Raw genomic sequence first — 26,577 nt, forward strand, 5'->3', positions numbered from 1 at the left:
TGGGCTCAACAAGCCAAGCGCCTTCAGCCGCTCCTTACACGCCTTGCCACGCATGATGACCTCAGCCAGTTCTCTTAGTACTCTGGGAAGAATCCCATCAGGCCCTATAGTCTTGAATGCATCTATCTGGAGCACCAAATCCAACACAGATTCGGGGTTTGTTGGGACTTTAGTATTCCTGCAGTCACTGTCCTCCAGCTCAGGGCACCTGGGATCCCACAGCCCATCATCAGTGTTGAAGGCAAAGAAAGCATTAAACATCTCTGTGAAGTCGATGACCTTAGTTTGAGCACCCCCATCAAGAAACAGGCCAATGTTTTCTCTAATCCTACTTTAGCTGTTAAGATAGTTTAAAAAAATAATAATCCATTGTATTGCCCCTCACAGTACTGTCCAGCTTCAACTCAAATTGAGCTTTGTCCATATGACTTTTCTCCCTACAAAGGCAAACGGTACCTCTGTAGTCCTTCAATAATGCCTGAAATCTCTTCCAGCAGACAGAAACTTTCTTTATTCACCTAAGCCTCTAGACAGGTGGAGAAGAACGAGCTCAGAGAGTGGGTTTCTCTGGATAGGCCCCTCCTGGGGACAAGCCTCTCATGCTGGCTGAAGGCCCTGGGCTGGGCACCCAGCTGTGATGGGATGGTGGTGCCAGCCCTGCAGAGCTCCCCAGACATTGCCCCAGGGGCACAGTTGCTCCAGGAGGGTTATTGCAGCCAGGAACTGGGCAAAGGTTGGGAAAGTTGGGCGCAGCCTTGTGCTTTCTGCAGCTCTGCTGGGTGTCGTAAGGGATCTCCCTCCTGGTGGGGCTCTCTGGGAGAAGAACCCCTGGGGGGCTGTCTGCCCCCCTGGGGACCTCTCTCTGAGATGGGGCTCCCCTGGGGCTGCGGCCACCCCAGCCTCACCGGCCATGCCAGGGGCCTCCTGACTTCCCTCATCACTCTGCTCCTCCTCCGGCTGGGCTCAGGTAGGATCCTGCGGGACTGCTGGGGGCTCTCCCACTTGTGCATGCAGACTTGCTGCTGTGGGGCAGGGGGGACACAAGCCCACAGCTTGGCCCCAGCTGGGTTTCACTTTCACTTGTGTTCTTTCACACAATATGGGCGCTGCCTTGGCTGCCCTCTCTGTGTCTCCTTCACCTGCCTGAATGCTGCAGAGAGGGCTCCCACTCCCAGCACACCTCCTTCTCCTGCATGTCATCCCTCTCCCTTTCCTATTTCTCTGCTGGTCTCCAATGGGACACAGGGGATGCAGCACGCACCAACTCACACACAGCTCGCCCTTTGTCACTCACTGCCCCTAAATTTACAATGGCAAAATCTCACCTCCTCTCTGTGCCCTTCTCCATTGCCCAGCCCAGCTCAGACTGGTGGGACCAGGACACCCTGTCACTGCCACCGTGGGGCAGGATGTCGTGCTGCCCTGCCACTTGTCCCCTCAACGCGATGCTCGCACCTTGGAGGTCAGGTGGATCCGGGACCATATCTCTGAGACAGTGCACCACTACCGCAGTGGAGAGGACCTGTACAGGGATCAAATGGAGGCATATTCTGGGAGAACAGAGTTGGCCAGAGATGGTCTCTCTGCTGGAAGACTGGACTTGCGAATCACAGGACTGAGACCCTCTGATGATGGCCAGTACGTCTGCACTGTGACAGATGCTGATACTTATGAGGAAGCCATTGTGGAGCTGAAGGTGTCAGGTTAGTGGCTGGGGTGATGCTTCCAGGGCAGAGTTTACGTGCCCTTTGAATGTTCCAGCTGTTTCACAGCATGGAGCATGCCCATGGATGCGGAGGTAATATCTGGGGAGAGAGCTCCCTGGATATTTTTGTCAGTTTTCACTGGTGTTCTTGAAGACAATAATCATAATATGGTGAGGGCACTGGGCACAGGCTGCTGAGCAGCACCTTCAGCTGTGTCAGCAATGGGTCCAAACAGCACACAGGGAGAATCAGAGTCCTCTGAGCAGCCAGACGTCTGCTTTACTTTTGCTTTCTGTGCTGGGAGAGACCTGAGACACTGTCAGGAAGTCTCGAGGCTTCTTGACCCAGGATGGCTTTGTGCAGAGACACTGCCTGAAGGTCCTGGAACTTGGCACCTGGGTTTACAGGGTGATTTGGGGCCACTGGCATTGTGCAGCCATGCTCTCTGTGTCCAGAAGCACCAGAGGTGGTTTTGTGGTGAGGGTGAGTGCATGGTCAGAGAGCATCCAGCCCCTGGGGCTGTGGTTGTCCTGGGCTGTGTCTGGCATGGGAGCAGATGGGGTCTTTGCCTTGGAACTCAATCCCTCCCCAAGTCAAGCACCAGCCACACGCTCTTCCCCCAGCCACAGGCGCTGACCCCCACCTCTCCCTGGGGGGCTACGAGGCCAGAGGCGTCCGGGTGCTGTGTCGATCGGCCGGCTGGTACCCGCTGCCGCAGCTGCTGTGGAGGGATGCTCGCGGGCAGCACCTGCCCTCGGTCTCCCAGACACATTCCCAGGACCAGGAGGGGCTCTTTGAAATCGAAGGTGCTGTCATCATGACCGGGAGCGTGGAGGGGCCCTTGTCCTGCGTGGTCAGGAACAGCCGCATCCAGCAGGAGTGGAAATTTTCCCTGCACATTGCAGGTACAAATGGCACAGCCAGGGTGAGGTGTTCCTGGCCCCTGCACTTGTCCCGACCCAGGAGAAGTCTGGGTCTTGCTCTTCCACCTGTGGCAATGTAAACACAGACCCATTCCTGGTGCCTTTTCTCAGCTCCCTTCTTCCACAACGCCCAGCCCTGGAAGGTGGCTCTGGCTCTGGTCCTCGTGCTTTTGGCTGTGTCCATTGGCCTGGGTGTTTATCTCTTTCGAAAGCAAGGTAAGCTGGCAGCGCAGGGATGGAGCGGAGGGAGGTGTTCTGCAGGGACCCCCCTGGGTCTGGAGCAAGGGACCTTGGCTGGGAGGCCAGGGAGCATGGCTGCAGCGTGCGGCTGGTGGCAAGGCGCAGCCCCCCTGCACATGTTCCCACCCAGCAACCAAGCTGCTCTGCTCACCACCTCTTCCTCCGCCTTTGCTTTTCAGCGGCACAGAGCCGAGAGCTGGGTGAGTCCTTGCAGTCCCTGCCCCCAGCCCCTGGGGAAGTGGTGTCCCTGCAGGAGGGCCTGGTCTGGGTGGGCTCTGGGGGCTTGTGTGCTGGTGGCTCGGGGGTGCTGGAGGAGCAGCTGGAGCCTGGGGTGGGAGTGGGGAGTGCTGGGGCTGGGGCTGCCCTGGGCACGGGACACGGCCGGGATGGCTGAAAGGAACGGGGATCAAGGTGGGGACGGGGAGCGAGCTGCGGGGCTGCCCCGCTCTGCAGTGACACTTCTGGGACAGGGACGTCCTCCACCCGTCCCCATTCCCATCCACTTGTGCTTTGCTAGCACGGTGCGGAGAGCTGCACAAGTGTCTGTCCTTAATGCTACAAGACTTGCAAAATGCTGGGCCTTGGTCGTTGTTAGTCTGGTCACTACAAGTCTGGGAGCAAGGTGGTCTGTGTCCATGCATGAGAGCAAAGAATTTGGGGTCTACCCATGGCAGCAGGAATGGGGTGAAAGTCTCTCCACTCTGACCATTCATTCCTTTTGCTTTTTATAGCAGCGAAAAAGGATGCAAAGCTGGGTAAGTCTCCTTCCCCAAAGAGAAGGCATTTGGTGTCTTCCCACACGCATACTGCTCTCTGAACAAACATTGCTTTTCTCTTTCTTTTCCAGCGAAACAAGCTGCAGAGATAGGTGAGTGTCCATCCCTGAACTGGAAGAATTTGCAGTGTAGACAATGGATGAGAAGTTTTTTCCCTCTGATCATGCATTCCTTATGCTTTTCTTTTCCAGAGGAAAAAGATGCAAGACTGGGTGAGTCTCTCTTCCCCCCCACAACTGAAGTAATTTGGGATCTTTGGTTTGTAGCAGTCATTGATGAGAAACTGACCCCTCTCATCGATTCATTGCTTTTCTCTTTTGTTTGTAGATGAACAAGCTGCAGAGCTGGGTAAGTCTCACTCTCGAAACAGAAAAAAAGAAAAACAAACAAACAAACAGAAAAAGAAAAAAAAAAAAAAAAAAAAAAAAAAACAGTGTCAAAGTGAGAGCTATGAGCACCACCTGTGGGCTATAACCAGCTCTCCCCTCTTCTTCCAGCATGGAGAAAGTTTCTGCTGCCTCACAATACAGGTAGGTGTGCATTGGTTTGCCCTCTGCGGTGCTTCTCCTGCCCTTGATGGGGCATGTTGAGGAGCCAAGAGGTGCCCCATCTCCTGCCCCGTGGGGCAGCTCCTGGCCCCGAGCTGGGGAAAGCCTGCCCAGGGCTGAGCTCTGCCCCTGATGGCCTGGCTCCTTCTGTCCCTGCAGTGAAGGTGACCCTGGATCCAGACACGGCTCATCCCATGCTTGTTCTGTCTCAGGACAACAGTAGTGTGAGATGGAAAAGTGAATGGCAGCAGGTGCCTGACACACCAGAGAGATTTAACTATTGGTGCTGTGTGCTGGGCCGTGAGGAGTTTAGAGAGGGGAGGCACTGCTGGTTGGTGGAGGTGGAGGGAGAGCAGATAAAGGATTCTTGGTGGGCTGTGGGGGTGGCCAGGGCATCTGTGGAGAGAAAGGGGTATTTCAAAAGGAGCCCTGAAGAAGGGATCTGGGCTGTGCAGTACTATGACGGGCAGCTCAAGTCTCTCACATCTCCTCCCACCAACTTGCCCCTGTCCCCTGTCCCCACGAGGATCTGGGTCTGTCTGGACTGTACCCAGCAGCAGGTGTCTTTTATCAACGCTGACAATGGGGTCGAGATCTTCACTTTCACAGCAGCCTCCTTCAATGGGGAGAGCATCCGCCCCTGGTTCCAGTTGTGGACATGGGGAATTCAACTGTGCCTGAGGGACAGCACCCCTAAGACCCTGTCCCCAGCCCTGGGGGTTTCCTGCCCTTCTCCAGACACTCCTCAAACACCTCTCCTTGATCCTGCAGGAGCATCACAGGAATGAGGGGCAGTGGGGCCAGGGGCTCTCCTGTGTTCCTCCCTGCTGCTGGAGGAGGGCTGGGATGCTGCAAGCAGGGGCCAGGCCCCTTGCAGCCCCTGGGCTCTGCCCTGCATGCGGCTCCTGTGCTGGGGCACAAGCCCTGCTGGCACCCACGGCTCTCACCCTGCCTCTGAGCCCCAGCGGGCAGCACAGGGGCTGCAGCAGCTTTCCACGCTCCTCTCCCCTCTGCTTGCAGACCCCAGGGCAAGGGATGTGGTCACCGTGTGCTGCTGGCCAGTGCAGGCCACCTTTGCCTCCTAGGTTGGGGTTGATCCTTGCTCTGTGCCTGGTGCTGAGCATGAGCAGCCTGTGGGGGCTCTGTGTTCCCTCCTCTGGAGCACATCAAGGTCCAGCAGCAGCAGGACTGTGTCAAATAAAGTTTTGTACAGGAAGATGGAGTCTGGCAGTGGCATTTCCTGGGTGCTTTGTGTCCTGAGGCCTTGCTGCCTGGGAAGGCGTCTTGCAGCAGACCGTCTCCTCACACGCCTTGCCCTGCAGAGCCTTCATCGTCCTCGTAGCCCTCCCTTGGAGGCTCTCGCACAGTTTCACGCCCTTCGTCTGCTGCGGTGCCCACAGCTGCACGCAGTGCTCGAGGCGAAGCTGCAGCAGGCCGAGCAGAGCGGGATGAGAGAACTGGCCCTAAAATGGAGCCCTGGAGATCCCCACTAGTGTCTGGCTGCAAGCCTAATGTAACTTCATTTACTCTAATCCTTTGAGCCTGACATGTCTGCCGATTGTTCACCCACCATATTTTGCATTTAAATACCACAAAGGGGCGACTGGACCTTGCTGGGGTGGGCTAGAATCACACTGGGAGCAACTGGGAACTTCTGAGACTACGCTGAGGGTAACTGAGAACACGCTGGGGTCAACTGGGATGACAGTTAAGTCATCTGGGATTGACTGGGAGTGAAGTTGGAGCAACTGGGACCATGCTGGGGTCAAGCTGGACATATCTGGGTCCATATTGTGGGTAGCTGGGATCATGGTGGGGCCAGTTGGGAGCAACTGGGACCTACTGGAGGCAACTGAGACCACCGTGGAGTGAATAGGGAGCAACTGGGACCACAGTGCGAACAATGGGGAACCTGCTGGGGATAAGCTAGGAGCAACTGGGACCATATTGGGGGCCAACTGGGAGCGTTTGGGACCATGCTGGGGCCACCTGGAAGCATTTTGCAGGCAGGTGGATCCTTGGTGGGGGCATCTGGGATCTACGGGGATCGCAATGGAGCAAGCTTGGGGCACCTGGGACCACACTGTGTCCTACTGGGATCAAACTGGGAGGGTAATTGGTGCCAACTGGGACCATTTTGTGGCCAACTGGGAGCATTTGGGACCTTACTGGGGCATAGTGGGGGCATAGTGGGGATCATACTGGGGCCAACTGGGAGCAACTGGGATCCACTGGGAGTACGTGGGGCCACAACTGGGGCCCCCAGAGCTGACCGGCTCCTTGAGCCCCCAGCCAATGGAGCAGCGCCATTGCGGGGGGGGGGGATGCAAATTTATGCAAACGAGCCGCGGTCCTCCCAGCCACCATCGAGACGAGCCCTCGGGCGGACGCAGAGCGGCTCTGCCCCGCCGGATGTGACGTCCCCGCTTCGCGGCGGGAGCTTTGAACGGGGAGGCGGCGGCGGCGGCGGCGGCGGTGGCGGTGGCGGCGGGGGTCCCGAGCGTGACGTCACCACGCCCCCCCCCCCACGTTATGCCACGCCCCAAGGACCGCGCCCCCCGGCGCCGCGGCTCCCCCCCGGTCTCCCCCCGGCGCTCCCCGAGGCGGCCGCGGGCGCCTTCGCCCCCGCGCCGTGAGTGCGACCCCCGAGCGTCGCCCCCGGTGTCCCCCCCCCCCCCCCACGGTGTCACCGGTGTGACCCCCCCGGTTGTCGTCTCCTCTCGCAGGGCGGCGGCGGTACCGGCCGGGCCAGCTGGCGCTGAGGGAGATCCGCAAGTATCAGAGCACCACCAACCTGCTGCTGCGCCGCCAGCCCTTCTGCCGTGTGGTGAGAGACCCCCCCCCACACCGGGACACCCCCGGGACAACCCCCCCGGGATCCCCGAACCACCCCCGGGAACCCCAAACCCCCCCGGGACACCCCCCCGGGGATCCCCGAACCACCCCCGAGAAGTCTCCCGGGACCCCCAAGCCCCCCTGACACCCCCAAATCTTTCTCGGGACCCCCCCCAATACCCCCTAAACCCCCCCCCGAGACCCCCAAACTACCCCCGGGACCCCTTTGGGACCCCCAACCCCTCCCGGAACTCACCCGGGACTCCCAAATCCCCCCCCGGGACACCCCCCCGGGATCCCCGAACCACCCCCGAGAAGTCTCCCGGGACCCCCAAGCCCCCCTGACACCCCCAAATATTCCTCAGGACCCCTCCCCAAGACCCCCGAACTATCACTGGGACCCCCCCGGGACCCCCGAACCACCCCCGGGACCCCCTGAGACCCTCCTGGGACCCCCAACTCCCCCCCGACACCCCCAAAATCTTCCCTGGAAGACCCCTGAACCCCCAAACCACCCCCGGGACACCCCCTCGGGATCTCCAAAAGACCCCCGAGAAGTCTCCCGGGACCCCCAAGCCCCCCTGACACCCCCAAATCTTCCTTGGGACCCCCCCCAATACCCCTAACCCCCCCCCGAGACTCCCGAACCCCCCCAGGACTCCCAAACCACCCCCGGGACCCCCAAACTACGCCTGGGATCCCCCCCCGGACCCTCAAAGCACCCCCGTGACCACTTTGAGACCCCCAAGTCACCCCCACCACCCCCAAATTTTCCCTGGGACACACCCCCGGTACCCCTAACCCCCCCCCCCCGGGACACCCCCTCCTCGGGACACCCCCGGGATCCCTAAACGACCCCCAAGAAGTCTCCCGGGACCCCCAAACCCCGCTGGCACCCCCAAATCTTCCTCAGGGCCCCCTTAACCCCCCCCCCGAGACCCCTGAACCACCCCTGGGACCCCCCCAGGACCCTCCTGAGACCCCCAAACCACCCCAGGGAACCCCAACCCCCCCCCGGGACCACCCTGACACCCCCAAACCTCCCCTGGGACACCCAAATCTTCCCCGGGACCCCCCCCGAGACCCCCAAACCCCTCCCTCCCAGCCCCCCCCCGTTGGGATCCCCCCCGACACCCCCAAACAGGGACCTTGACCCCCCCGCTCAAACCCTCCCCCCATGACCCCCTCCCAGGTCCCCCCAAACCAGCCCCCCCCCAGCCCCTCAGCACCTCCCCCCCTCCTCCAGACCCTCTGAGTCCCCCCTGTGCCCCCCCCCGCGTCCTTGTCCCCTCCCCCCTCCCTAAATGTCCTTGTCACATCCCCTGACCCCCCCCCAAGTGACGCGGTGGCCTTGTCTGAGACAGGATCCCCCCCCCACGTCCTTGTGGCCCCCCTCCCGCGTCCTTGTCACCCCCCCCTCCCATCCATGGCACCTCATTTATCACTATCCCATGTCCCCCCCCCTAAAAAAAAATATCCCTGTCCCCATGTCCCTGCGTGGTGACACCCCCAGGGCGATATCCTCATCCCTGGGGTGTCCCGGGTCCCCCCTCCATGTCCTTGTGCCCCCCCCCGCGGTGTCCCCACACCCCCCACGGTGTCCCCGTGCCCCCCCCCGTGTCCCCATGCCGCCCCCCCCCGCTGTCCCCCTGTCCCCAGGTGCGGGAGATCTGCCTGCTCTTCACGCGGGGGGTGGACTACCAGTGGCAAGCCATGGCACTGCTGGCCCTACAAGAGGTGGGGGGGGCACCCTTCAACTTTGGGTGCTGGGGGGGGGCACCTCTTGGCCATTTTGGGGGTGTCTTTCACTTTGGGGGGGGGGACGTGGGAGTGCCTGATGGATTTGGGGGGGTCCTGCTGCTTGGGGGGGGGTGTCAGGCACCCATTAGGGTTTGGGGGGGGGCTGTAACCCCCCTAAATTTGCTCCTTTCCCATACCTTTGTGGTTTTTTTGTTGTTTTTTGTTTTTTTTTTGGGGGGGGGGTTGGTTTCTGGGGTGCATTGAACGTGGGGGGGGGGCGATTTGTACCCCTTGGGTGCGCCCCTGAGGGGAGAGGGGGGACAATTCTTGCGGGTGGGGGTATATTGAAGGAGGAAGGGGGTACCCGGGGTGGGGTGGGGATATCGGGGGGGGCACCCCCTGATGCCCCCCCCCCCCAAAAAAAAAGGCGGCGGAGGCTTTCTTGGTGCGCCTGCTGGAGGACGCCTACCTGTGCTCGCTGCACGCCCGCCGGGTCACCCTGTACCCCAAGGACCTGCAGCTGGCCCGGCGCCTGCGGGGGCTGGATGGGGGGGGGATCTGAGCGTGTGGCCCCCCCCCCCCCGCACCCCATAGACCCCCCCCCCCTTTATTAAAATAAAGGAACAATCCCCTTTTTTTCATAAGCTGCCTCCCCCCCGTCTTAAATGGGTGGCTCAAGGGCACCTGGTGGTGGGGGGGGGGGGGTGAGGGGGGGGCACCCGAGTGTGATTTGGGGGGGGGGGGGCACCCAAGTGTGATTTGGGGGTGGGGGGGGGGCATCCACGGCAGCACCCACCCCATGGGAAGGTTTTTTTTTTGGGGGGGAGCAGCCCAAATTATTTTTATTTATTTGGGGGGAGGGAGATTCAACGGGGGGGGGAGTGTGCAAAAAGGATCTGCCCCCCCCCTCACTTCCCAAATACTAGGGGGGGGGTGGAGCTTTTTGTGCCCCCCCCCCCCAACCTCCCAGTCCCCAGCATCGAGGGGCGATGGCGGCCACGCTGCTGCTGCTCCTGCTCCTGCTGCTGCTGCTGCTGCTCCTTTTTGGGGGGGGGCGGGAGGGGTCCCCCCGGGGGGGGGCCCTGCACCTCCTGCACCCCCGGGGGGCACAGCACCTCCTCGCCCTCGCCCGCCGCCACGGGCCTGCCCTGCGCGTGCGCCTGGGGGGCCACGGTGAGTGGAAGGGGGGGCACCCCACTATCCCCCCCCCCCTCAAAAACCCTTCCCCCAACAACCCGCCTTGGGACCCTAAATCTGTCCCCCCCCCCCCAGCCTCCACCTCCTGGGACCCCCAAATTTTGGCTGCACCCCCCCTACCTGCACCCAAGTGTTGGCCCAATAAGAATTGGGGTGGGGGGGGTTGCAAGGGATCCCCTCCCCCCCCCCTAAAATCTCCCTTTGCTCCCCTCAACCCTTTGATTTGCCCCCCCCCCATTTTGTTCTTGGGACCACCCCCCCCCTTCTATCCCTGCACCCATTCCCCCCCCTGATTTGGGGGTCCCTGAGCCCATTGGGAGGGCTGGGACCACCAAGCCCCCATATCCTGGGACTCTGCCCCCCCCCCAAGGGGGTCACATCCCTCCAGACCCCCCCCCATTATTTTTCCCCCCCCCCCTCCTTACCCCCAAGATGTGCTGGTGCTGAGCTCGGTGGGGACCATCCGGGAGGCTCTCGCTCGCCGCTGGGGGGACTTCGCTGGGCGCCCCCCAAGTTACCTGGGTATGGGGGGGGGGTCCACGTGGGCTGGGGGGGTGCACTGGGACCACCCCCTCCCCAAATTATGTGGGTGCAGGTGGGTTATGGGGAGCTTATGGGGCTGGGGGGGTTGTGTCGGGCACCCCAAAGTTCCCTGGGTATTGGGGGGGCCCTGTGGGGGGGGCACCTTATGGTATTGGGGGTGTCCTGTGGGGTGGGGGGGGCTGCGGGTTCCTCACAAGGGTGTCTGGGGAGGGGTCTCTGTCAGTGTTTGGGGGGTGCTGGGGGGGGTCCTATGGGTGTCTGGTGGGTGGGGTGGGGTCCCTAGGGGTCCCCAGGGTTTTTTGAAGGGGGGGGGGAGGCAGGGGGGTCCTCATGGGTGCTGGGGGGTGCTGGTGGTGACGTAGGTGTGGTGCAGGGGGGCTGGTGTCGCGGGGGGGCCAGGACCTGGCGCTGGGGGACGTGTGCCCGGGGTGGCAGCAGCAGCGGGGGGCGACGCGGGGGGCGCTGGCCCGGGCCCAGGGGCGACTCGAGCCCCTCTTGGCGCAGCAGGCGAAGGCGCTTTGCCAGGTGAGTACCCCAAACCTGCCTCCCCCCCCAAAAAAAAAAGCACCCCAAACCTGGGGACAACCCCCCCATCCCCCTCCAGAACCCCAAACCAACCCTGGGACCCCCAAATCCCACCAGGGTGCCCCCAAAAAATCAGCCCCAGCACCTCATAGCTGGTCAGGGGGTCCCTGTGGTATACCAGTAATCCCTTGGGGGCCACCCGATAGCCTTTATGGGACCCTCGTTATCCTTTTAGGGCAGCCCTATACCCCAATAGGGGGGTATTCCTTGTACTGCCCCCCCAGGGAGCCCCATTGTCTCTTGGGACACCACTTTGTCATGTAGGTGTCCCTAATATCCTTTCTGGGATCCCCGAATCTCCCTGGGGCACCCCAATGCTCCATTTACGCTCCCCAGTACCTCCCTAGTACGCCCCAGTACTCCCCTTTATCACCCAGACCCCTTTAATAGCCCCTACAGATGCCCCAATACCTGACTGTGGGACCCCAAATCCTCCCATGATCCCCTCTTCTCTCTTGGGGTCCCCTATATCCACTAGCACACCCCATTACTTCCTAGGACACCCCCCTTACCCATTTGGGGCTCCCCAAAACCCTTTTGGTCCCCTTATATTACCCCAGTGCACCCCAATCCCCTTGTAGGGTCCCCTCCCCTCTATCACCCTTGGGTATCCCAATACCCCCTAGGGCTAGCAGTATACCCCTGGTGACCCCAAAATCTCCTTAGATCACCCCAACAACCCCCTGGGAAGCCTCATGTCCCCCAAGGCACTCCCCAGCCCCCCGTGGTGACCCCCTTTTTCCCCCCCCAGGACCTGCGTTCTTATGGGGGGGCGCCTGTTGATGTCTTCGAGGCATTCGCCTTCCACACTTGCAGCACCATCTGCCTCCTCGTCTTTGGGGACCTGGTAGGGACCCGGGTGTCCCTTTTGGGGCATCCAGGTGGCCCTAAGGCATTTAGGGTGGGCACCTTTGGGTGGGGGCTCTCTGGGCCCGGGGGGCCACCCAGGTGTCTGGGTGCCATTCAAGGGGACCCAGGTGTCACTTGGGGTGGGAAATGACATGTCCAGGTGCCACCTGGGGGACTTGGGTGTCCTTGGGGGGAACCCAGGGGTCTACGGGGGTGACCCAAAGCATCTGGGCCCCCACAGATGCCCCCCGAGGCCGAGGTCCGGGCCTTCACCCGCTGCGTCATGGAGCTGCTGGAGGTGTGGGGCAGGGCCAGCGTCCGGGTGCTCGACCTGCTGCCGCTGCTGCGGGTGAGCCTCACCGTGGGGCCAGGCCCTACAGGGCCCGTATGGCTCTGGGGATGGGGTTTATGGCATCTACGGGGGCCTGGGGGAGGTCTGCGTGGGACTGAGGAAGGGTATGGGAGGGAATGTTGTAGGGTCTGGATGGGATTTGGGGCTGCTATAGGGTCTGGATGTGGGAGACTATAATGGGGAGGAACTATATTGCCCTGGAGGGGTTGTAGGGTATATATGGAGGTGTGGAGGGGCCTGTGCAGGGATCTGAGGTGGTTATATGGCCTTGGGGAGGATGTATAGGATCTGGGGAGGTGCTGGGGGTGTGGGAGGGTACAGGGTCTGTGTGGAGATGGGAGTTATATATGGGGTTGGGGGGGGGGGGTCTGTATGGGGCTGGGGAGGGGGTTAAATGGTCTGTAAGACCTTGGGGGAGATGTTAAGGGGTCTACACAGGGTTGAGAGAGTCTGTAGGGACTGTGTGACCGGGGTGGGTCTATAGGGCCTATATGCAGCTGGAAGGGGTTATATAGCCACTGTGGTGCAAAGCGGGGGGGCTCTATAGGGTCCTGAGGGCTCTTTGTGGCCCCTGGGGTGCCTACGGGCCCCATACGGTCCCAGGTGCTGCCCAACCCAGGGCTGCGGCGGCTGCTTAGCCTGGTGGAGTCCCGTGATGCCTTCGTGGAGGCCCAGATCCAGCGTCACAAGGTGGGATGGGGACACGGGACCGGGGCAGGAGGAACCCGGGGAGGGCACACAGGGAGGTGACACGTGTCCCCCTGCAGGCCTGCGCCTCGCCCCCAGAGGACACAGTGCTGGGGGCGCTGCTGGGGGAGGACCCCAGTGTCCGGGGGGTGCCGCTGGGCCCCGATCGGCTGCACATGGCCCTGGTCGACCTCTTCATCGGTGGCACTGAGACGACAGCGGCCGCCCTGGCCTGGGCCGTGGCCTTCCTGCTGCATCGCCCTGAGGTGCCACCTCCATGTCACATCTGTGTCCATGTCCCCATGCAGGTCCCGGTGGGGGGGGGGGGATATTCTTGCATGCTCACGTCTGTATCCAGTGTCCTGCAAATCCCATGTCTTCATCCCCGTGGCCATCACTGTCCCCTTGCACCACCCTGCAGTGCCACACGTGTCACGCTCACGTCCATATCCCCAGGCGGGTCTCGCATCCCCAGGGTGTTCCCACCCATGTCCTGGGCATCCCTCGTGTCCCCCACACCATAACCACTGCCCTGAGGTGCTGCACGCATGCCACATCCACGTCATGTCCGTGTCCCTGGTCAGGTCCTGGGGAGGGTTCCACGTCCTGGGTGTCCCTGATGACCCCCTCCCATGGCCATCACCACCACCCCTGCACTGTCCCTGGGTGCCACATACATCATGTCCATGTCACATGCATGAGGGACAGCCATGCATGACATGGCGTGACATGTGTCGTCCCCCCCCCCCCCCCAGGTGCAGGAGCGGGTGCGTGCAGAGCTGCATCAGGAGCTGGGCCCCACGGGCACCCCCCAGGTGGGGGACATGGGACGCCTGCCCCTGCTCCGCGCCACCATCACCGAGACCCTGCGCCTGCGGCCACCTGCACCCCTGGCCCTGCCCCACTGCACACGCCGCCACACCAGGTACAGCCAGTAGAAACCAGTATGGACCAGTATGGGTCTGTACGGACCAGTATTGACTGGTATAGACCAGTATGGGTTAGCAGAGCCCAAAAGGCATCATAAAACCCAGAAGCACCTGGTAGAGCCCAGTAGGCTGCAGTGTAGACCAGGAGAGCTCCAGTAGGGCTCAGTAAAGCCCGATGGTCCCAGTAGGTGGCAGTAGATACTACTGGGACTCTACAGGCTCCAGTCTGTCCCAGTCCACCCCAGCAGCACCTTGTCCTGTTCTAGTGTTGGGGGTGTCCCTGTGCCAGCTGGCTCCATCGTCATCCCCAACCTCTTCGCTGCCCACCACGACCCTGAGACCTGGCATCGTCCTGACGAATTCCTGCCAGGTACGTGTGGACCCTGAAGTTCCCTGGACATTTGGGCCCGGTTTGGACACCTGGGTCCCTGCTCCAGATGCTTGGGTCCCCTCCCTGCTTGCCAGGGTATCTGATGCTGTTGGGATGATCACCAGCCTGGACATCTGTGTCCCTGGCCCTCATGGTGGGTTCCCTCCCCGCTCATTTTCCCTCTCCAGAGCGGTTCCTGGAGCCAGGGGCACCCTGGCGAGCGCTGGTACCTTTCGGCTGCGGGGCCCGATCCTGCCTGGGTGAGGCATTGGCACGAGCTGAGCTCTTTGTTTTCCTGGGCCACATCCTTCATCATTTCCGCCTGGAACCACCGGTGCCTGGTGCCCTGCCCAAGCTGGGGGTGACAGCTGGCACTGTCCTGCGCTGCCCCCCATTCTGCGTGCGCCTTGTGCCCTGCCAGCCCCCCACCCCCTGAGCCCCGATGCCTGGGGACACATGGAAGCCTGGGCTCGCTTGCTGGTTGCTCGCAGCTTTTATTGACCCCATAAAGGCTTCATCACCACTGCCCCTGGCAGCCCTGCCTCCTCTCTGGGTGCTCTCAGTCATGCTGTGGCCGCAGCTTCATCTCCGTGAAGGGGATGGAGAACTCGAAACCTTTCCAGGGAAACCAGTTGATGCCCTGGGGAGAGTGAGATGGGGCCTTGTCAGGACTTGTCGGTGTACTACAGGGGCCTTACAGACCCGTATAGGGCCTGTGGGCACCATACTGAAGCCCTGAAGAACCCACTCCCCTGCCCCAGGCCCTATCCCTCCTATAAAGCCCCATGCCCACATAGGGGAGATCTGGAGCTGGAGGGGTCCTGTATGGTGTCTTGCACTCTGTAGAAGGTCTGTAGGACCTCAGAGGTGTGCATAACCATATGGCCCTCGTAGTCCCCCAAAGAGCTCCTGGCCCCCATCATTCCCCATAGGGCACCAATCCCTATAGATGCGAAATCCCATATTTACCTTCTATGTCTCCTGTAGCCCCCCAAGGCCCCTATAGACCCCATCAGGTCCTCTTTTGCCGTTTCTGTAGTGCCCATAGCCCCCTTTCATGGTCCCTATACCCCCTCCCCATCACCCCTACATCCCCCCAACGTGCCTGATGGTCGTAGGGGGTACCATAGCGCCCATTGAGGTTGGCGTAGTGGCAGTTGCGGTACCACCAGGCCCCTGTGTAGGCGACGGCGCAGGGCCGGGGGCGGCGCCGGGGGTCACGGTCCCGCGTTGAGAAGGGGCTGCCAGCGTGGTAGGACATTGCGTCCCCTGCGGGACTCACATTAGCACTCTGGAGATTCTAGTACCCCCAGAGAGCTTTCCAGAACACCCTCAACAGGTCAGAGAACCACAAGATGTTCCCTAAGACCCCCCCCCACTCCCCTCCAGGATAAGTCACAGCCCCCCAGGGACCTCTACGTTCCATATCAGGGAGCACCATGGGCCAAAGACTCTCAAGACCTCTTAGGGACTCCCCAGGACCACCCCATGGACTGGTGATCTGTACTAGGCCCCCAAAGCCCCCCCACCCATGAGTCATGGACTCCCAAAACCACTCCAAGGACTGCCTCTCATTGGCAAAAGGACCTCCCCCTGCCAAGGCCTCCTCTAGGTACCCTCCTATGGGTCAAGAGGCCCTCAATAACCCCCAGACAATACTCTCCCAGGAATCCTCTATTCCTGGATTCCAGGAATCCCCCAAACTACCGTGCCCCCCACCCCCCATAAACCATCACTATTCCAGGACCCCACCCTCTCCCCCCCCAAGATTTCCCCTAAGGACACCCATGGGCTAAAGGACTCCTCCAAGACCTTCTGTAGGGAACCCCCATGGGCCAAGGCACCCCCAAGATTCCCACAGGGCTCCCCAGAACCCTCCCCATGGGCCAACAGCCCTCCCCTAGGGCCCTCCCAATGCCCCAGGGGACCCCCCAATACCCTCCCCCAAATACCCTCGGCCCCTTCACGGGCCAGGAACCCCCCGCACCGGCGGTGCCGCTGTAGGCGCCGAGGTGGAGGCGGTAGTGCTCCTTGGGGCCAGCAACGGCGAAGTCACGGTAGTGGGCAAAGGCGGCGTCCAGCGGCGTCCGTAGGTCCACCCGCAGCTCCGTGGGGCCAGCCGCCGTCAGCGCGTGCAGCGCCTCGTTCCCTGCACCCAGACACCTTGGGGTCTTCAGCCAGTGCAGCCCACCCAGGGTCACCCAGACACCTGGGTCCCTCCCCTGGAGACCCACCTGGGGCCACCTGGGTGTCCCCCTGGGGTCCCCTTGGGTGCCTTTGTCCCCCTGCCAGAACCCTGGGTCCCCCCCCCCAGATGCAGTGGTCCTCACCAAGCCAGAACTCCTGGGAGACGTTGCCAAAGCCGTGGGCGTACTCTTCCCATCCCCGCCAGAAATCAGTGGCCCCATTCATGCGTCGCTGGAACACCTGGGAGTGGAGAGTCAAAGGAACCCCCCCTGCCCACCCCCACCTCCCATTACCTCCCCCTGAACCCCCAGCTCCTTCCATTGCCCTTCATGGTCTTCTCCAGTGCACCCTGAGACTATCTAGGCTCCCTCGGACCCTTGTTGCTCCCCAGGACTCCCCATTGCACCCCCAGATCTGCCACAGACCCATTATCCCTCCCCAGTTCTCCCCCTGCCCCCCATAGAAACATCAAGAAGACCACAATAACACCCCTCAGTGACCCCCAACTGTCCCCCAAGAGCACCCCCAGGGACTCCCATTGACCTCAGTCCCCCACACACACAGTGCACCCCACAGCCCCACCCATTGCCCTCTAAAGACCATCTAGAGGACACCCCCTCTGCCCCCAGGTACCCCTTCAGATCTGTCAGGACACCCCTTGTCCCCCAAACCTCTCTACTGCCCCCCAGAGAACACCCACAGACCCCTAAATGCCCTTCAGTGTACTTCTTGGACCTCCTGGGACCACAGATACCCCCACTACCCCTCATAGAACCCCCTCACTGCCCCCCATTGCCCCCCAGGCCCCTCAATGCCCCTCACTGAACCTCCCAGACCCCCTAGTTCCCTATAATGACCCCAGTTGCTCCACGGGCCCTTCCCATTACCCTCCAGGTTTGCCAGCCCCCCCCCATTGCTTACTCCCTCCCCCCCTACTGCATCCCACAGAACCTCCCGAGATACCCCAAATGCCCACAATTGCACCCCCCAGGGCCATACCTATTGCCCCCAAACCCCTGCACAATATCCTCCATAGAACCCACCAGACACCCCCAATGCTCCCCCAGTGACCCCAGTTGACCCTCCCCCCGTTACCTCTCCAAATTTGTCAGGGAACCCACTGGCCTCATTACCTCCCTAGAGGTACCTCCTGCTATTGCTCCCCACAGAACGTCCCCTGACACCCCCAATGCCCCCTACTGCCCCCCTGCCCGCACCAGCCAGCCGCCGCCATCGGTCTCCATGTCGCAGAAGACACGCAGGGGCCGCTGTCGGTCCCCCCCGAGGAAGATGAGGGCCTCGCGTGAAGGCCTTGGTCCGTTGAGCTGCTCCTCGACGCAGTCCCGGGGGTACGGGTGGAGTAGGGGCGCTGGGGACAGGGTGCAAAATGTGGGGACCAGGTGAGGTACCTCCAGAACCCCCTACCCAGGGGGTCGAGGGACCCAAATGTGTCCACCTGTAAGGCATCCAGGTACCTGGGGATCCCCCTGGCCCCAACACCCCACCCTCAAGGGACCCACGTGCCCAACTCACGGGTGTCGAAGGTGGCCTCGAGGGGCACGGGGGCCAGCTCCAGCCCCTGGCTCTGCAACTGCACCCAGTAGTGGCCCATGGGCTCCAGGCCCCACAGCTCCTTCGATGTTGCCTCAGGGGGCAGCTGCAGCGTCTGTTTGTGTGGGGAAGGGTTATTGGGGGATGCAGGGGGCTTCTAGGATCCCTAGAAGCATTATAGGGGCTGCATGGGGGGTCTTTTAGGTATCCAGGGAGCATAGGGTGGGCCTTGAAGGTGTACTGGAGTGCTGGAAAGGAGTATTGGGGACCACAAGGAATACTGGAGTGTACAGAGGTACACTGGGGAGGTACCAGTAGGGTTCCCAGGGTGTTACTAGTGTGCCTGGTGTGTGTGGGGGGTGCTCTTGGGTTCCCCAGGGTGGTATAAGGGTCCCCCGTGAGGTTATTTGGGTCTCCAGTGGGTACTGGAGTCTCACAAGAATTACTGGAGTCTCACGGGGCTGGGAGGTTTTGGGGTGTTTGGGGAAATTACCTGCAGGGGGCCACCAGGGGGGCCGTAGACAAGGATGTAGCCATCAGGAGGGACTTGGGGGGGCGCCCAGTGCAGACGAGCACTGCGGGGCCACAGGGACCCCACCCACAGGGTCCCTGGGGCACCTGCACAAGAGATGGTGACCACTGAGGCCCACACCAACCCCCAGCGCCCCGTAGATCTTCCCACTGACTCTCCCCACAAACCCCTTTTGGACTCCCCCAAGGGTCACCACAGCACCCTCTCACCACCATGGCTCCCACTGACCCCAAAGACACGCCCATGGTCTCCACCCCGAAGACCCCTTGTAGTATCCCAGTGACTCCCATCCACAGTACCCCGCACACAGAGTGTCTCTGGGAGCATCCAGGGACTCTTCCATCCATCCTTCCTTCCATCCCTCACTCCCTACCTCCCTGTTTCCCTCCTTCCCTCTCTTCATTTACCCCTCAGCCATCCATCTTTTCATGCATCATTTCCTGAAACCACCCTTCCACTGAACTTTGCCTCCATGGCTCCAATTCATTTATTCTACCGGCAAAACACAAATCCAACCAGCTATCTGCCTGTACATGCTTCAGTCAATCCTTCCACAAAAAAATGGGTTCATCACACCATCCATCCCATAAGGAGCCACAGTCCGACCCAACCATTCAACAGCTTGTCCATCTGTCCATCTGTCTGTCCGTCCTTCCATTCAACCAACTATTCAATCAAATAATTAAAGAGCCATCCATGCATCCTACATCCATCCATACACCCAACCGTCCAAACAAGTAAACATCTGTCCCTGCATCTTCCACATGTCCACCTCTAGGTCTCCAAATCTCTCTTTGGTCTTGCCTGAAGTCAACCCTCAATCAGTCACCCAATGAGCACAAAAACTTGTTCCTATTGCTTGCAAAGCCATGATCCAGCCAACCACCTAACAATACACCCATCCATAGAGCCCCCAAAGCTGCCAGACAGTCATACAAGCAACCAACTTTCATCCATATGCTCCTCTCTCCAAACTGGAACGCACCCATCCCATTTGGCCTTTCCCTGCCACATCCACTGAGTGCTGAAATGTGAAAAGAAAAGGGCCCACAGCCACTCTCACCTGTGACAGCAGCAGTGGAGATGGGGCCCAGACGTTTCCGCCCCCACATCCCATACAGGTTGAACTTGTAGCGGCGAGATGGTGACAGCCCTGGCACGGTCACTGTGCGGGAACTACCATTCACGGGCAGCACCTGTGGCTGGCCTTGTGCATCCTTGTACTGCACCGTGAAGGAGTCAAAGGTGCCCTCAGGGACGCTCCATTCCAGCTGGATTGAGTCAGGGGTGATGTGGGAGGCAGTGAGCTCGCCAAGACGGGGCTGGGATGGTGGTTCCTCCTCTGCTGGAGGTAGGGCTACAATACAGAAAGCACAACGCAGGGCATAAACATCCCCCCATACAACTATCCGTCTGTTCAACAACCAACCAACCATTCATCTAACCATTTCTCTGTCCTCTCTGCAAACAGTTGTCTGTCCATCCATCCATCTGTCCCTCTGCCCGCCCATCCATCCATCCATCCATCCATCCATCCATCCATCCATCCATCCATCCTTCCATCCATCCATCCATCATCCTCTACTCCTGCCAATCTTGCATGCTCCTGGCCTTCGTACATTCCCCAGTCAGCACCAAAATTTTCCTCATTTTCGTTAAGACCCAAGTGACCAGGACAGGCTCTAGGAAGGCTCCTGACACAGTCCAAACTCACAGCCCTCCAAAGGACACGTCCATGGCATTCAGCAGCCCTCACCTGTGACAGCATCAATGGAGATGGGGCCCAGACGTTTCTGCCCCCACATCCCGTATACGATGAATGTGTAGCGTTGGGATGGAGACAGCCCGGGCACAGTCACTGTATGGGATCCACCATCCACAGGCAGCACCTGCAGTTGGTCTTGTGTGTCCCTGTATTGCACCACAAAGGAATCAAAGGTGCCCTCGGGGACACTCCATTCCAGCTGGACGGAGTCAGGGGTGATGTGAGAGGCCGTGAGGTCACCCAGGCGTGGCTCGGATGCTGGTTCCTTTTCTAGTTCATCCGCAGCTGCAACACAGAGGGCACAATGCCGCCTATAAATATCTCCCAGTCTGTTCTTCCATCCATCCATCCATCCATCCATCCATCCATCCATCCATCCATCCATCCATCCATCCACCCATCCACCCACCCATCCACCATTGCATATTCCCATCCCTCCAACCCTCCATCCTGTTCAGTAACCAGGAGATGTTCCCATTTTCCAGAAGGCCCAAGGGGCTCAGGACAGATCCTGTCCTGGTTCCTGCCCTGATCTAAACCCTGGGCTTGCAAGGGACACAGAAAAATCATGCAGCTGCTCTCACCTGTGACAGTGTCAGTGGAGATGGGGCCCACACGTTTCTGCCCCCACATCCCGTAGAGGTTGAACTTGTAGTGGTGAGATGGTGACAGCCCTGGCACGGTCACTGTGCGGGAATCTCTGTCCACAGGCAGCACCTGCAGCTGGTCTTGTTCATCCTTGTACTGCACTTTGAAGGAGTCAAATTTCCCCTCGGGGACACTCCATTCCAGCTGGACGGAGTCACGGGTGACATGGGAAGCTGTGAGTTCACCCAGGTATGGCTGGGATGGTGGTTCCACTTCTGACTTGACTAGTGCTGCAAAAGAGAGGACACAATGCAGGGCAGAAACATCCCCTTGTTCATCCATCCACCTATTTATCTCTCTATCGGTTGGCATACCCAACCTCCCTCCCTCCCTCCCTCCCTCCCTCCCTTCCTTCCTTCCTTCCTTCCTTCCTTCCATCCATCCACCCATCCATACACCTTTGTGCTCATTATACTGTGTCAAGCTGTGATCGAGTGAATTCATCTTTCCCAGAGTAGGACGTGTAGTGCTGTGCTCTGCACTTGCAGGTAGAAGAGCAGTGATGTTACACCAATTTTTTGTCTTTTGCTGAGCAGTGCTGGCACAGCATCATGACTCTCTCCAACCCCAGTCAAAGCCGGTAGGCCGGAGTGTGCAAAAGGTGCAGAGGGGACATTGCCAGGGCAGCTGACCTAAAATGGCCAAAGGGATATTCCACACCACATGATGTCACACTCAGGAATAAAAGCTGGGAAAGGGGAATGAAAAGGGGAGGATCTTGTTATGAAGAGCGATGTCCTCCCAAACATCTGCCATGCAGACTGAGGCCCTGCTTCCCAAAACGTGGCCAAATATCACTTGCTAATATGAAGTAGAGAATAATTGTTTTAAACTTTGGCTTCCATGTGACATTTGCTTATTTATTTTTTAATTCCCTTTAATTAAACTGCTCCTTATTTCAACCCCTGAGCCTTTTGTCATCATATCTATGTTCTTGCTCTTTTCAGGAATGCAAATTTGCTTAGCAAGCTACCACACTCATCTGTCTGTCCAGCCATTCATCCAGATAATCATCCCCTCACTGGGGACCTTCACTAACCATCCAACCAAATCCAGTGATTTAGACTTTCATTTAACACTTTGCTCATCCCTATCTTCCCCCACTTTGAAGTGTTTCATACTCCTTAATCCAATGATCCACTTATCCAGCTATCCATCTGTCCATCCATCCATCCAACTGCCCTTTTTTCCTGATTCTATTTCCCATTTATCACCCCTTTATTTCATCCATCTGTCCAGCTTTTCACCCACGAAGCCATTGATGCACTCTTAGGTACAGACAGACGGACACCCACAACAAAACACCTTTCCAAAAATCCATACTACCAAACGTCCTGCCACTTATTTTTTAATCCTGCCAATAAACACCACCTCCATATCGATGACTTTCCTTCTCCCCGTCCTACTATCCATCCAACCATTTACCAGGAACCACCAAAGAGATGCACCCATTTCCCAGAAGGGCTAAAGACCCTGGATGGATGTGGTCCCCACTTCTGACCTGCTCTAAAACCAAGGCATGCAAGGGATGGATAAGTGGCATGCACCAGAACATACCTGTGACAGCATCAGTGGAGATGGGGCCCAGACGTTTCCGCCCCCACATCCCATACAAGTTGAACTTGTAGCGGTGAGATGGCAACAGCCCAGGCACAGTCACTGTGCGGGAACCTCCATCCACACGTAGCGCATGCGGCTGGCCTTGCACATCCCTGTACTGCAGTGTGAAAGAGTCAAAGGTGCCCTCGGGGACACTCCACTCCAGCTGAACAGAGCTGGGAGTGATGTGGGAGACCGTGAGCTCGCCCAGGCGTGGCTGGGATGGTGGTTCCTCCTCCGTCTTGACTGCAGCTACAACAGACAGGGCACAAGACATTACATAAACATCAGTCCATCTCACCCACCCTCCCTCTCTCTATCCATCCATACAGACAGACAGACAACCACCCATCCATCCATTGTTTCAACCAACATCAATCCATCCATCCATCCTTCCATCTATCCATCCAAACAAACAAAGTAAACATCCATCTTTCCATCTTCCACACATCCACCTCTAGCCCTCCAAATCTTTGCTCTTGCCTTCAACCATCCCTTGGCCAGTCAGCACAAAAATTTCTTTCCATTGCTCATGAGGTGATGATCAAGCCAACCATCCAATGATCCATCCATCCATAAAGTCCCCCAAATTGCCAGTCATACAAGCAACCAACTTCCATCTATGCAATTCTCCCTTCAAACTTGCACACTCTCACCCCTCCATCCACACTCTTTTTAGAACTCAGGTGATGGTCCCATTTCCAACAATGCCCAAGTGACTCAGCATGGGCTCTTCCAAACACCTGCTACATCCACTCAATGCTAAAAGGTGATAAGAAAAGGGCCCACAGCCACTCTCACCTGTGACAGCATCAGTGGAGATGGGGCCCACACGTTTCCGCCCCCACATCCCATACAGGTTGAACTTGTAGCGGCGGGATGGCGACAGCCCTGGCACGGTCACTGTGCGGGAATCTCCGTCCACGGGCAGCACCTGTGGCTGCCCTTGTGCATCCTTGTACTGCACTGTGAAGGAGTCAAAGGTGCCTTCTGGGACACTCCATTCCAGCTGGATGGAGTCTGGTGTGACGTGGGAGGCCGTGAGCTCGCCAAGACGGGGCTGGGATGGTGGTTCCTCCTCTACTGGAGGTGGGGCTGCAATATGGAGACAACAATGCAGGGCATAAACATCCCCCCATACAACTATCCATCTGTTCAACAACCAAACAAACATTCGTCTAGCCATCTATCTGTCCTCTCTGCAAACGGTTGTCTGTCCGTTTTTCTGTCCATCTGTCTGTCCATCCATCCCTCCACCCATCCATCCATCATCCTCTACTCCTGCCAATCTTGCATGCTCCCAGCCTTCATACATTTCCCAGTCAGCACCAAAATTTTCCCCATTTTCGTTAAGACCCAAGTGACCAGGACGGGCTCTCGGAAGGCTCCTGACACAGTCCAAACTCACAGCCCACCAAAGGACACGTATATTACATGCAGCAGCCCTCACCTGTGACAGCATCAATGGAGATGGGGCCCAAACGTTTCTGCCCCCACATCCCATACAGGTTGAACTTGTAAGGGTGGGATGGTGACAGCCCTGGCACGGTCACTGTGTGGGAACCACCATCCACAGGCAGCACCTGTGGCTGGCCTTGTGTATCCATGTACTGCACCACGAAGGAGTCAAAGGTGCCCTCGGGTATGCTCCATTCCAGCTGGATGGAGTCAGGGGTGACATGGGACACAGTGAGCTCGCCCAGTCGTGGCTCTGATGGCAGTTCCTCTTCCGACTCCACTGCAGCTGCAACACAGAGGGCAGAATTCAGGGTATGAACATCCCCCAGTCCATCCATCCTTCCGTCTGTTCGTTCGTCCATCCATTCATCTATCCAAAGATGTGGTCCCATTTTCCACAGGGCAGAAGAAACCCAGCACAGGCCCTTGCAAGGCTAATGTCATACTCCAAACACATGGCCCATAGCAGACATGGACCTGTCACACATCAGGACACACCTGTGACAGCATCAGTGGAGATGGGGCCCACACGTTTCTGTCCCCACATCCCATACAGGTTGAACTCGTAGCGGTGCGATGGTGACAGCCCTGGCACAGTCACTGTGAGGGAATCTCCATCCACGGGCAGCACCTGTGGCTGGCCTTGTGCATCCTTGTACTGCACCACAAAGGAGTCAAAGGTGCCCTCAGGGACACTCCATTCCAGCTGGACTGAGTCAGGAGTGACGTGGGAGACTGTGAGGTCGCCCAGATGTGGTTCAGATGGTGGTTCTTTTTCCGGCTCTACTGCAGCTAGAACATGCAGGACACATTGCAGGGCATAAACATGACTCAATCCATCCATCCACCTAGTCTTCCCTTCACTCATCCATACAATTATCTATCAATCTATTATTCCATTCCTCCATCCACTACACAGGTACTACACGAGGTGCACCTGTTTCCCAGAAGTGCCAAGGACTTTGGAAGCAGCCTACCTCTGCTCTCACTGAGAATCCAAATCAAGGCATCCATGGACATGGACACAGAACGCAGGAGCCCTCACCTGTGACAGCATCAGTGGAGATGGGGCCCACACGTTTCCGTCCCCACATCCCATACAGGTTGAACTCGTAGCGGTGCGATGGTGACAGCCCTGGCACGATCACTGTGCGGGAATCTCCGTCCACAGGCAGCACCTGTGGCTGGCCTTGTGCATCCTTGTACTGCACTGTGAAGGAGTCAAAGGTGCCCTCAGGGACGCTCCATTCTAGCTGGACTGAGTCAGGAGTGACGTGGGAGGTTGTGAGGTCGCCCAGATGTGGTTCAGATGGTGGTTCTTTTTCCGGCTCTACTGCAGCTAGAACATGCAGGACACATTGCAGGGCATAAACATTTCTCAATCCATCCAGCCAACTAGTCTTCCCTTCACTCATCCATACAACTGTCTATCAATTTATTATTCCATCCCTCCATCCACTACACAGGTACCACATAAGATGCACCTGTTTCCCAGAAGTACCAAGGACTTTGGAAGCAGCCTACCTCTGCTCTCACTGAGAATCCAAACCAAGGCATCCAAGGACATCGACACAGAACGTAGGAGCCCTCACCTGTGACAGCATCAGTGGAGATGGGGCCCACACGTTTCCGCCCCCACATCCCATACAGGTTGAACTTGTAGCGGTGCGATGGTGACAGTCCTGGCACAGTCACTGTGCGGGAATCTGCATCCACGGGCAGCACCTGTGGCTGCCCCTGTGCATCCTTGTACTGCACCACAAAGGAGTCAAAGGTGCCCTCGTGGATGCTCCATTCCAGCTGGACTAAGTCAGGGGTGATGTAGGAGGCGATGAGTTCCCCCAGCTTTGGTTCAGATGGTTGTTCCTCTTCTGGCTGGACTGCAGCTGCAATATGGAAGGCACGTTGCAGGGCGTAAACATCCTCCGTTCCATCTGTCCAACTTACTATCCACCCATTCATGCATCTATACACCAGTTTATTGCACTAACTAGCAATTCAGAATTTCTTTCATTCTGCCATCTCTCCCCCTGACTATCCAGCTGTCTACCACTATGTCCCTTCATCTCTCCAAATGTGCCTACACTCATCCATTCATGCATTCCCCAGTCAGAGGCCAAGAGATGTAACCGTTTCCTTGATGGGACAAGGACCATGGAACATGTCTGACCCCAAAGCCACCCAACTCCGGAACCAAGGCATGCAGGAGACACAGACATGCCACACAGAAGCCTTCACCTGTGACGGTGTCAGTGGAGACAGGGCCCAGGCGTTTCCGCCCCCACATCCCATACAGGTTGAACTTGTAGCGGCGAGATGGTGACAGCCCTGGCACGGTCACTGTGCGGGAATCTCCGTCCACGGGCAGCACCTGTGGCTGCCCTTGTGCATCCTTGTACTGCACCACAAAGGAGTCAAAGGTGCCCTCAGGGACGCTCCATTCTAGCTGGACTGAGTCAGGGGTGACGTGGGACGCTGTGAGTTCCCCCAGGTGTGGCTTGGATGCTGGTTCCTTTTTGGTCTCAAGTGCAGCTGCAAGGTTTATTCAGGGCATAAA

General features: G+C 58.8%; 5 protein-coding genes across 5 annotated transcripts in view; 4 read left to right on the top strand and 1 right to left on the bottom strand.

Moving 5' to 3' along the window:
• Positions 1-930: 930 nt before the first annotated feature.
• LOC309889252 (butyrophilin subfamily 3 member A2-like) lies at positions 931-3,737 on the top strand (the record flags this gene model as incomplete). Its single annotated transcript, XM_082782013.1, has 5 exons — positions 931-1,703; positions 2,330-2,611; positions 2,741-2,845; positions 3,049-3,137; positions 3,717-3,737. Exons 1-5 carry the CDS (start codon positions 1,538-1,540, stop codon positions 3,735-3,737), a joined length of 663 nt encoding a protein of 220 aa, XP_082638139.1. The 5' UTR covers positions 931-1,537.
• A 144-nt stretch (positions 3,738-3,881) lies between these two features.
• Positions 3,882-5,384, top strand: LOC309889172 (butyrophilin subfamily 1 member A1-like). The gene has a single exon (XM_082781924.1). It carries the CDS (start codon positions 4,229-4,231, stop codon positions 4,979-4,981), a length of 753 nt encoding a protein of 250 aa, XP_082638050.1. The 5' UTR covers positions 3,882-4,228; the 3' UTR covers positions 4,982-5,384.
• Positions 5,385-6,705: 1,321 nt separating this feature from the next.
• Positions 6,706-9,330, top strand: CENPA (centromere protein A; the record flags this gene model as incomplete). Its single annotated transcript, XM_082781943.1, has 4 exons — positions 6,706-6,825; positions 6,920-7,020; positions 8,688-8,765; positions 9,196-9,330. The coding sequence occupies exons 1-4, from the start codon at positions 6,726-6,728 to the stop codon at positions 9,328-9,330; spliced, it is 414 nt and encodes a 137-aa protein (XP_082638069.1). The 5' UTR covers positions 6,706-6,725.
• A 427-nt stretch (positions 9,331-9,757) lies between these two features.
• CYP21A2 (cytochrome P450 family 21 subfamily A member 2) lies at positions 9,758-14,716 on the top strand (the record flags this gene model as incomplete). Its single annotated transcript, XM_082782014.1, has 10 exons — positions 9,758-9,941; positions 10,398-10,487; positions 10,882-11,033; positions 11,845-11,940; positions 12,184-12,291; positions 12,898-12,984; positions 13,062-13,247; positions 13,737-13,906; positions 14,177-14,280; positions 14,469-14,716. 10 exons carry the CDS (start codon positions 9,758-9,760, stop codon positions 14,714-14,716), a joined length of 1,425 nt encoding a protein of 474 aa, XP_082638140.1.
• Positions 14,717-14,764: 48 nt separating this feature from the next.
• Positions 14,765-26,577, bottom strand: part of TNXB (tenascin XB) — a 36,584-nt gene continuing 24,771 nt past the window's right edge. The window contains exons 26-41 of the mRNA XM_082781949.1: positions 26,259-26,552; positions 25,066-25,353; positions 24,519-24,812; positions 24,013-24,306; positions 23,364-23,657; positions 22,521-22,814; positions 20,900-21,193; positions 20,307-20,600; positions 19,614-19,907; positions 18,512-18,636; positions 18,001-18,133; positions 17,685-17,836; positions 16,611-16,707; positions 16,268-16,429; positions 15,386-15,549; positions 14,765-14,920 (exon numbers count right to left, since the gene is read on the bottom strand). Of these exons, the coding sequence (XP_082638075.1) occupies positions 14,840-14,920; positions 15,386-15,549; positions 16,268-16,429; positions 16,611-16,707; positions 17,685-17,836; positions 18,001-18,133; positions 18,512-18,636; positions 19,614-19,907; positions 20,307-20,600; positions 20,900-21,193; positions 22,521-22,814; positions 23,364-23,657; positions 24,013-24,306; positions 24,519-24,812; positions 25,066-25,353; positions 26,259-26,552 (3,554 nt within the window). The 3' untranslated portion in view covers positions 14,765-14,839. The remainder of the gene's footprint in view (positions 14,921-15,385; positions 15,550-16,267; positions 16,430-16,610; positions 16,708-17,684; positions 17,837-18,000; positions 18,134-18,511; positions 18,637-19,613; positions 19,908-20,306; positions 20,601-20,899; positions 21,194-22,520; positions 22,815-23,363; positions 23,658-24,012; positions 24,307-24,518; positions 24,813-25,065; positions 25,354-26,258; positions 26,553-26,577) is intronic.

Source organism: Aythya marila, assembly GCF_965140915.1.
Source record: "Aythya marila genome assembly, chromosome: 33".
NCBI classification, from domain to species: Eukaryota; Metazoa; Chordata; class Aves; order Anseriformes; family Anatidae; genus Aythya; species Aythya marila.

Excerpts from the sequence above, each read along its gene's own strand:
- LOC309889172 (XM_082781924.1), top strand. The coding sequence starts at position 4,229 with ATGTTGAGGAGCCAAGAGGTGCCCCATCTCCTGCCCCGTGGGGCAGCT.